The following is an 11,179-nucleotide window of genomic DNA, read 5'->3' as shown; positions in this document are numbered from 1 at the left end:
TTTGTGACATGGTGCATTATCCTGCTGGAAGTAGCCATCAGAGGATGGGTACATGGTGGCCATAAAGGGATGGACACGGTCAGAAACAATGCTCAGGTAGGCCGTGGCATTTAAACCATGCCCAATTGGCACTAAGGGGCCTAAAGTGTGCCAAGAAAACATCCCCCACACCATTACACCACCACCACCAGCCTGCACAGTGGTAACAAGGCATGATGGATCCATGTTCTCATTCTGTTTACGCCAAATTCTGACTCTACCATCTGAATGTCTCAACAGAAATCGAGACTCATCAGACCAGGCAACATTTTTCCCGTCTTCAACTGTCCAATTTTGGTGAGCTCTTGCAAATTGTAGCCTCTTTTTCCTATTTGTAGTGGAGATGAGTGGTACCCGGTGGGGTCTTCTGCTGTTGTAGCCCGTCCGCCTCAAGGTTGTGCGTGTTGTGGCTTCACAAATGCTTTGCCGCATACTTTGGTTGTAACGAGCGGTTATTTCAGTCAAAGTTGCTCTTCTATCAGCTTGAATCGGTCGGCCCATTCTCCTCTGACCTCTAGCATCGACAAGGCATTTTCGCCCACAGGACTGCCGCGTACTGGATGTTTTTCCCTTTTCACACCATTCTTTGTAAACCCTAGAAATGGTTGTGCGTGAAAATCCCAGTAACTGAGCAGATTGTGAAATACTCAGACCGGCCCGTCTGGCACCAACAACCGTGACACGCTCAAAATTGCTTAAATCACCTTTCTTTCCCATTCTGACATTCAGTTTGGAGTTCAGGAGATTGTCTTGACCAGGACCACACCCCTAAATGCATTGAAGCAACTGCCATGTGATTGGTTGATTAGATAATTGCATTAATGAGAAATTGAACAGGTTTTCCTAATAATCCTTTAGGTGAGTGTATATATTAATACGTCAACTTCCAACCTCCCAGTCGGAAATTTCAACTGGAACGCCGCCTTAAGTCAGATTTACGACTTGGAAAATCTAAGATGGCTGCTCCGAGAATCAACAGAATAAAAGCTGTAGTAATATGCTGTTTATAGCACATCTCTCTTTATTTTGACTCATTTAATTGTACACACAGTACTGTCCGACTGCGTAATGCGTTGTTATTACCTAGTCCTGCTAACAATGACTAGGGTTAGGGTTATGGCTAACAATCTTCCTTTTCCAACATAAATTTGCAGTGTACTGGAACGCGGTCAAGGGTGTGACAAAAGCTCAGTAACTTCCTAAAACAGCTTCTTGCTGTAGTGTTTATCAAACAAACAGGAGGAAATAGTGCATTTGTTGGGGACTATTTTCAGCGGCGGATGAATCCACCTTTGGTGCTCTAGTGAGTATTCGGGGCAGCAGGACGGTGTATGTGGGACTGAGTCAGAATAAACTACAGTGTGTGTGTGTTCATGGTGAGGAATCAACATGTCACCCAGTGCAGCAGTGAGGCTCACTGGTGGGTTTTTAATAGTTTCTGGACAAAACTGGAGCTCTATGGCTCAGAGGAAGAAGATATATCAGCTCACTCTTTTTAGCAGGCGGGCAGAGTCCTCGCTGATGTGTGTGAGGCGGGTGATGACGTTGTTCAGGTAGAGGTCACTGAGGGTGGCGTGGTCCTTACTCTCCCTCCTCACCTGGAAATGACAGAAAAGGGCATGGAGGGATATCTCTGATGTTTTCATATTTCCGACTAATGAAAGCAAACACATGCAACCAACCTGGTTCAACAGCAAGTACCAGCAGTTCACTGGAGAGAGCAGGTTCTGATCCTTTCTGGAAGAAAGAGAGAGAAAGTTTCTTTTAATAAAGCAAAAACACACCATGATCTGTCAATTACACCCTCTGTGTTCCTCTCATGTGAGGATTTGGAGTCAAACTGAAGCGTGAAATCATTTCATGTGAGGACAAGTAGTTCAAAAGTATTAAAATACCTTTTGATGTATTAATGTGTTCATCACTTTGACAGCTGGTAAATAAAGCTAGAGCTCATTTTAACAATCAGAACAAACACCAAAGACATTATGAGCTAATTCCTTAGTAAAAAATGAATTTTCACTTCAGCTGGACTGTCCATAACACCAACACCAACACACACAGTCCTACTTGTATTGCTGATGGTCTTTCGTGCTGCGTGTTTTGGCCATGAACCTCTCGGCGAGCTTCTCCAGGTTTCTGGAATATTCTGTTTCTATCTCGGCCTTCTTCCTGAAGAAGTCCTGGAGGTCCTGAAGCAGCTGGACTCGCATCTCTGTCTGCTGCTCCAGACATCGCTGCTGCTCCACCAACTGGGCCCGCACATCTACACAAAACACACCACACAAACGCACAGATGGATATTGTTGTAAATTAGACATATTGGCAATTTGTTTATCCATGGCAGCAAAATAACTGGAATATTTTTGGAGGCAGTGTTGTGACATCCATTAATCTTTTATTTTACCCCCACAAAGGCAGATAATTTATCTCTGCTTTTCTCTAGTTCATTCATCTTGGTGTTGTCATGAAGTGAAAAACAGGACTATAGGCCCTCTCTACATGGCGGTGTGACGACCAGCACAAGCAGCGCTCGACTGTTTGGTATTTCCCTGACCGTGAAGTTAATTTTGTCCGTCTGTGTGGTATTTTGGCTTCCAGTGCAGAGTCTATAAGTGGGTGGTTCATTCAAAGGTTCAAATTGGGTCTTACGCTTTCAGTAGTTGTCTCCAAATCAAGTCTGTTTCTGGAGTAACGTCACTCCGCTGGCAGTCTGATGATTTTATCATCATGAGCAAACTGAATCCTTTAAGCAAATGTGCAGCAATGACGGAATAATGCTTAAAACTTTAGTTACTCTCTCTCCAACCAGTAGATGTGTTTAAATCAGCATCACAAAATAGCATTTAATGTTGTTAAAGCAGGAACACAGATAAATCAGTCTGCATTTATCTATAAATCAGTGAATCAGTGAATCAGCCAGTTGTCAAAAGCTACTTTAAACTGTATGAAAAGCTTCTCCTTCAGTTCATTAACAAGCTGCAACAGAATAACCACACACACCTCTACTCACATCAGACCGGTTAGTTATAACTCTGAATGTCGTTTATGTGGGAGACGTCGGATTACAGCGACTCTTCTTTTTGAATTAACTAAGGTGGCAAAAGCTGCGAATTTACAATGTCAGATACAGAAGAATTAAAACCTAAATATTGTTACGGTCATTTAAACGCCTTCAACTGCATTGTTTGATATTTTATTTTGATCTTCATTGCACCATCCAGACAACAGCTGATGTTAAGCAGGTAATGTTTAACATGCTCATTAGGGTTGGGCGATGTCTACAATGAAACATCAGGATGGACGATGGCATCGGGTCGGGCGTGAGGGGAATGTGTTCACTCGAATTTAGACTTCACTCTGTAAAAAACTTGGTAGACTATTACGTTAAAAGTCGCTGACATGGTGGATATTTTAAGCACGGAGCAGATAAAGCAACAATGAACACACAGAGTGCAGATGTTGGTTTCGGTTGTTTGATTGGATACGTCATTAACAAGCAGGTGTAACACCAAAATCTGTGACCAATCAGATTCTCTGACTAAACCCAAACGACGATGTTTTCCTTACCAAGTACTTTTGTTGCCAATCATCAAAGAGATAAAAATGTATTCTGAGGGGAACATGAAGGTTTGTACCAAAGTTAATACCAATCCATCCAACACTTCTTGGGACATTCCACTCAAAACCACAAATGTCAACCTCATGGTGGCACCAGAGAAAAAGTATCATCAAAGTCAGTGGAGTTCACCCTCTGAGGACCATGAATGCCCGTCCTAAATTTCATGGAAATCCAATCAATAATTGTTTAGATATTTCAGACCGACATTGATAGACATAGAGTTGTGTCTCCAGCGTGGCTCAAAGTCTATCAAATTTATAAAACAATACTGACAAAGGTCAAAAGTGACAACTTCTAAAAGTCCAAAGTAAATGTTGAGCGTTTTTGCATGATAAATAATGAATTGGATGAATTTTCTGTCAATCGACTAATCAATTAAATCTAATTAAAAGATAATTGCTCAGCACCACCCCTCTTCTTCCTCCCTCTCTCTCTCTCTCCTTAATCCCTTATATTACTGATTAGGACTGTCCATTTTCCTTAGAGGAGTCACCTTGGACGACATCCTGTGACCGCATTAAAAAAAAAAACCCCACACATAAACACTCTCTATAAGCACACACACACACACACACACACTATCAGTCAGTCCTACAGTCAGCATGGTAATGCCTGGCTGCACGCTTCGCTGGTCGTGCTGTTTCAGAGCTGGATCTATCTGCAGCAGGAGGGAGAGAGCGGGTACAGAATACACAATGATAACCCCACCTCTCTCTCTCTCTCACACACACACACACACACACACACACACCAATCCCTGGGGGACCCTATCCACTCCACTACCTGTTGTCTTGGCAACCACTCGCTGTGTGTGTGTGTGAACCATGTGATGAGGAAGGTGAAGACAAGAGCTTGAATCTGCCGCATCCACACACACACACACACACACACACACACACAGTTTGCCAAACGTGCTTCAAAGATTTCTATTGAAAACCTGCCTTGGCCTTTGGTCCTCACAAGTCTATGAAACTCTTATTACTGTACGTGTTTTTGTGTGTATATTGATTCTGCCATTGCTGCCGTTAGCTTACTAATTTAAAATGGCTGCCATTTCACGTTGCTCTCACACACTGCAACACTTTCATATAAATGAATGTCTGCTTTGCTGCTCTGAGTCCCTGATGACTGTAACACATTTCACCCCTGACGGGGAAAATACTTGTTTCTGATTGGCTGGTAGGCCAATCGGGACATCCCAAATGTGGTTTGTGGCGTCCCAGTTGTCAACGATTTAATCACTCCTCTAAATTGGTGTTGAGCCTCTGTTGGGCTGCAAGTAACCATAGCAACACTACTGATGCTTTATGCTCTGTTATGGTTAAAAATTCAACACTTATTTTTTTGCTGCGAGTCAGATGAGAAGATCGATACCACCCACTCTCATGCTGCTACAGCCAGCTGCCAATTAGCTTAGCTTAGCTTAGCTTAGCATAAAGACTTGAAACAGGGGGACAGATAGCCTAACAGCTAGCCTGGTTCTGTACAACAGTAACAAAATCCACTTACCAGCACCTCTAAAACTTACTCACATTACACCTTATTTCTAGGGCTGGGCAATCAAACAATAAAAATAACTATTGCGGTATAATTTTCCAACAATAACAATATAAGTTCCATAAATGGTTTGATTTAATTCATTTGAATCACGAACAAATAAGCACTTAATTCTTTTATTAAGATATTTATTTTGTTGAGGAAAAGGGGCTGAAAAAAAAGATTATACTTAATTTTACTCGTGCATATTTGTTAAAAAAAAGATTTTATCATAACTGTTTTGAATGTTCTAACTGAGATTTGTGAGGTGTTCTGACCATAACGAATAGTTTAAAACCACAATTAACCATCTGGTTTCTTAAACTTTCCCCCAGGACCAAAAATTGGCCATATCGCCGAGCCATAATATCTCCTTTGACCTGACACAAAAACCTGTAAAAACAACACTACTGCTCTGTCTAATTACAGTTGCTAAACTATGATTGGACTAATTGTGTTTGGGGGAGGGGCTTAGTGAACAGTCGGCTTAATTTTCTTTCCAATCCATTCAAATATCAGGACACTTAATCTTGTACATGGGGGTTCAGCTTAACATCTGATTATGAAAACCTTTGTCGTAGTAACTAAAGACAAAATGTTCCCAAAAGTGGTGAATTTAATTCCGTAGTATAAAACAAACACGCTGGTGCAGCTCTTGTGCAGGAGACTGGCTTTGCTTTTCATGCAAATCCCATTCATACCTTCCGTAGGGATTTCAGACGCCACATCAAAGAGAATGATTTGAGACTTCTTTACATAAACGTCTATCAGAGGCAGACCTGCTCCAGAGACTCCACACTGAAACATCAACAACTATCAGATGGATTCCATGAAAGTTTGTACAGACATTCATGTTCCCCTAAAGATGAGTTGTAATAACTTTAGTCACCCTCTAGCACCATTTTCCAACACTTAGTTAATAACCAAATACCTGAAAAGCTAATGACATTCCCTTGAGCCTCAGCTGTTCACTGTATTTAGTGCTGATTAGCGAATGTTAGACTAAGATGGTGCACATGGTAAACTTTACACCTGCTCAACATCAGCATGTTAGCATTATCACTGTGAGCATGCTTAGTATAGTGTTGCCTCACAGAGGTGCTAGCATGTCTGCAAACTTATTCAAACAAAAATCATAAACATTTGTTACAGTTTCTCCAATGTACAATTTTACTACATTAGAAGTATTACTTTACTACTGCTTTACTTTGTGTCTGAGTATCTGAGTTTATGAATTTATAAACCAAACAATAAATCATGCAAAAAAATCAGATTAAGCAACTGTTGATTAATTGATATGGAGTGTGTGATAGAAAAAATAGGTTTTCTGTAGCAGAAAATGTTTCAGAGTTTTCAAGCATATCCAGTGAGGAGGTAAGATTGTATCAATGAAACTCCTTCGGCTTGGATCACAGTCAATTGAACGTGAAAGGAGGACATCCGCCGCTCTTTAGCCTTTGATGTCTGAAATGCTTCTTCTTGGAAACCTCCCTGTGTGTCCTAGTAACACCCCCAAAGACAAGACTCAGCCTCTTTGATCAGAGGAGCTACAGTCAGCACAGCACAATGTGAAAACGCATAGACACGGGGAGAAGCATGCAGACAATTTGCCGAGCGTAAAGAATTTGCCTCGTGAAATCTCTGGACTGATTAAATCTGAAAGCTCCACAGAGAACATTTTGTTGCTTTTGCCGGGCAGGATAGGAATGCACCATGTCAAACTGGTAACGAGGATGAGGAAGATGCAGATTTAATTTCCACATTAAATATTTCTTGGTTCAATGTGACATTTTGCAACATTTTCACACAAACAAAATTGAATTTTGCTGTTTTTTCGAACCAGAAACCGTCAAAAATCGCCACTCTTAACGCCATCAACGCTTAAATTTGGCTCAAGCACGTCCTGGACAAAGTTAAGATCCATTTCAATCACCTTGGTTACTCCACATTAGTGAGATTATGAGCACACGGCTCTGGTCTGAAGCTGCTTCTAAAAGCTGGAACAGACCCCAAAAAAGCCTGTAACGTGTGTGAGATAAAGACAACAGGAGATTTAAAGAAGAAAAAAAACACCGTTCTCACGAATACGATGCCAAAAACCTTGATGTGATCAGCACCTGGAGACAACGGGTGTCTAGACTTTGGTTTTTATGAGTCTGAGCTCCAGCAGTCAAATGATTTTAACTGCATTCTCTTTTTACATCTAGCAACACTCAGCAGCGATTCATTTCATCAAAATTATTTCTGTCCATCAGAACTTGGCTGGTAGCTACACTGAAATCATACAGTGTCTCTCCGTTGACAAAAATGTGTAAGGTTTAATCTCATGTTAAACCTGAATCCTTGTAGTTATGGCTAAGAATTCATGACTGAAACTTCATACTTTTTAGGGACTTTGTGAGAAAGACGCATATTGTGCATATTCAACAAATGCAGCTATGGACTGTCAGTACCAGCTGATTCAACTAAACAGAACAGACCTCCGGTTTGATGATCAGTTCCAGCACGGAAAGAGAAAACAGACCAAGAAACACACTAATTCATCTCTGAATCGTGGTAACAAATCACTTTGTGACGAATTTGTGACAAGAACACAATCGCTCAATTTCTCCAATATTAATTCAGAATCCAACAGTGAGCAGAACTGAATTTTAAGGTTGTTTTTATGTACATTGAAAGAACCATACGTGTCCATCCAAGCTGTGGAAGTGCTTCAACTGTCCGTCACCTCACGTTGTCTACTGGAAAAAATTAATGGGACCTACAATTCTGGAAGCACGGGGCCCCCGAAATTGCTCCTCCAAGAGCAGAGACAGTTTTGCTGAACTGATCTGTCGAGCCATGAAGCTCAGCGCACTGTTTGGAGTTACAGAACACTTAAGAGGAACACAGTTGGGCTGCTTAGGGTCTCAGATGAGCTTTCACATTTGTCTGTCTGTTATCTTTGTGTTTTTGTGGCAGCTGTCGATGGATAACACGTGTGGTGATGCAAAAAACTCCTGAAGCAGCAGAGGGAAAGCATCGCAGAGAGCCTCACTCATTGGACATCCAGTGTCTCAGCATAAAGAAGACAAATCACTGAACAGTGAAGCAACTAAAAATATGCAGCAAACATCATGGGTTTAAAAACCATTTTGTAATAAAATCAATTTTGGAAGTTGACAATTGAGACAGACAAGATGACGGAAAGAGACAAGTCAGTTATTGACAACAAGACTTATATTTATACTGCATGTCCAATTTTAAGTTGGCACAATAAACTAATTCATCAGTTCAAGAGAAAACAAATCTGTGACAATCCTGATAATCGAGTCATTATTCAAATCATTTTTCAATCAAAAGTGCCAATATTCTTAAGTTCAAGCTTCTCAAATGTGAAGATATATTGCTTATTTTTATCTTCTACGATGGTAAGCTCAATACTTTTGAACTGATTTACTTTTGAAGATTTCACTTTGGGCTCAGATTTTTCACTGTTTATAGGCGACTCATCAATTAAGTCCAGAAATTAATTGTCAACTTAACTGATAATGAAATGAACTGTTAGTTGCATCGTCTATTCTGAGACGGCTGCTGTCCTTCCATCCTTTGAGCCTCTCAAACTGGTGCTCCTGAATAATTGCATCCATCCCAACCTCGTCTATGTTCACTTTGAACGTGTGTGTGTGTGTATATATATATATATATATATATATATATACACATACATACATACATACATACATACATACAGTGAGTGTGTGTGATGTCACAGGAACAGGAAGCTCACGCAGTCTTCCAGAGGTGGCCGTTACCATGACGACCAGGTCCAAGGACATGAGGGCATGAGTGGCGCTCTATCATCAAGAAACACACACACACACACACACACACACTGATCGGGGCCTTTTGATTTGGCCCTCCAGAACATTTTACTCAATGAAGAGTCACCTCATTATCTTCATCTACTCCCCTCCATCCATCCCTTCCTCTCTGTTTGTCCTGCAGGTATGCAGATGTGAGGTCACTAATGACCTGCATGCAGACGCAGGCAAAAACCAGAGCTGCAGCCGCCACATGCAGCAGGAAACACTGCTGCCTCTCCCGCCTCGCGTCTGCTTCTCCTCCCTCCCTCTCTCCCCCCTGCAGAGCTCTTTTCTTTTCTCTATTTTCCATTTGCATTTTCTCATTAAGACGATCCTCATCTCATTCAGACAGGGGAGGTGTCACACGCCAGCGAGGTGACGCTCCAAATATCAGGAGCACGCTCAGTGCACCGGAGCATCATCGAGCACACAAATATGTATCGTCAGCGCTGTGCATAATCTTACTGCTACCTTTCCGCTCACCTCACCTCAGTAAGTAGACCCCACCCCCTTCTGAGAGAGCGATGGCCACCTCCTGTGTATACATTACACACCACCTCCTGCATCCACCAATCAGGAGCCAGAGCAGGGAGGCAGACTTGGAAAGCACATAGTTACAACGCAGATCTATATGCTTGGCTCTCGGCAGGAGGCGACAAGATGCAGAGAGGGCCGGTTGAAGGGGGAGCTTTATCTGAGCGGTCATTTCAATGCAGGGCATCCCCGAGTGTGTTTTGGCAGGGCACCAGAGCAAAGGCCACACACAAACAAGGATGAGTGTGTATAAACAAGAAACACACTCCTCACACGGGGGCTGTAATGCCCTCCACAACTCTCCTATAAATGTAATCACTCAAACTCTGTGTCTGTTCAGTATGGGCGTACAGAAAATGGCATGTCACACAGAAAGAGCATAGCAGGGTGAAGGGAGAGTAAAAAGGAAGAAAAGAAGGAAGCAAGGGCAGAGTGGTTGTGCACGAGAGGAAAGAAATAATTTCTGAATGAAGCAGCTTGGATTTTGACGATTTGAACTCAAGAAAAAAAAAAAGAAAAAAAGACGGTAATCTGCCGTAGAGTAAACACACATTTCCTCCTCCTCATACTGACAGGAAACGCCGTGGATTTAGGTGGATTTAAAAGCCAGAGTGGTTCATTTTTAGACGCTGAAAGTGATGGCTGTGGCAGTGCTGGTGCTGGTGTGAGCGTAGGTGACAGTATGAAAGTGTGAAGCGCCATGTGGAGAGGGAATGAGATGACTAAAATCTTGTCAGAGAGATAGGGATCCGGAGGCTGAACAAGGAAGGTTGTGCCCTGGCTGTCTCCAATGGTATTTGCAGGTGTCCAAATAAGGTGTCGTTCTAGTAAAGGTCGGACATTTTGAACCGAGCCTCCAATTTGAGCGGGTCTTTGCAGGTAAAGAGGCGGCTTTACGAATATCTCCTCACCCCTCTGGTTCAGAAAAATGAGGCAGCCTGTTGTAGTTTTTACTAAAAGGTCATTTGACTTGTCCGTCACCGCCCCAACGTAGCGGGGATGATGGTAACCATGGCGCCAGAAGGAGGAGGAAGAGGAGGAGGAGGACCAGGGGGTGGAGGAGGAAGAGGGGGTTGTCCCACGTTCATGGCAACCACTGTTACAGGAGCGAGTTTGTCACCTAAAACATGTCCCCCAGTTTAGCATCATGCCGTCAGGTAATCTATGGAGACCACACACACACACACACACACACACACACACACACACACACACACACACACACTGCTGCAGTCACGGCCTCAGAGGAATACCAATAGAAAGACTCCTAGACGGACGGGGACGAGGACACACTTGCCTCAGGTCTGAGTGTAAAACCCACCTGCTGACACACACAAACAGCGGAAAGAGATCAAGGAGCTCTGCAGAAGATACCCCCCCCCCAGACACACACACACACACACATATACATATATATAACCCATCCTCCTCCCCCCTCAGGCGCCATGCAGCACTCAGGATGAACCCAGAAATCCTGACGTCTCATGGTGAGGTGTCAGCTCCCATACACACCCTGCACACGTCTGAATTCAGTGCTTTGGCATGAGAAGTGAAGATGCTTGCAGGTGTGTGTGTCTGTGTGTGTGTGTGTGTGTGTGTGTGTGTG

At 42.7% G+C, this 11,179-nt stretch overlaps 1 protein-coding gene across 3 annotated transcripts in view; it reads right to left on the bottom strand.

The window, feature by feature from the left end:
• Positions 1-11,179, bottom strand: part of LOC123963746 (SLIT-ROBO Rho GTPase-activating protein 1-like) — a 40,263-nt gene that overhangs the window by 28,191 nt on the left and 893 nt on the right. For all 3 annotated transcript variants that reach the window (XM_046040787.1, XM_046040789.1, XM_046040790.1), the window contains exons 2-4: positions 2,107-2,302; positions 1,722-1,776; positions 1,530-1,637 (exon numbers count right to left, since the gene is read on the bottom strand). In XM_046040787.1, coding sequence (XP_045896743.1) covers positions 1,530-1,637; positions 1,722-1,776; positions 2,107-2,302 — 359 coding nt within the window. The remainder of the gene's footprint in view (positions 1-1,529; positions 1,638-1,721; positions 1,777-2,106; positions 2,303-11,179) is intronic.

The sequence above is a fragment of the Micropterus dolomieu genome, linkage group LG23 (genome assembly GCF_021292245.1).
Source record: "Micropterus dolomieu isolate WLL.071019.BEF.003 ecotype Adirondacks linkage group LG23, ASM2129224v1, whole genome shotgun sequence".
Classification (NCBI taxonomy): domain Eukaryota; kingdom Metazoa; phylum Chordata; class Actinopteri; order Centrarchiformes; family Centrarchidae; genus Micropterus; species Micropterus dolomieu.
The sequence above is the reverse complement of the archived record's forward strand: the minus strand, read 5'-3'. Positions and strand labels throughout refer to the sequence as shown.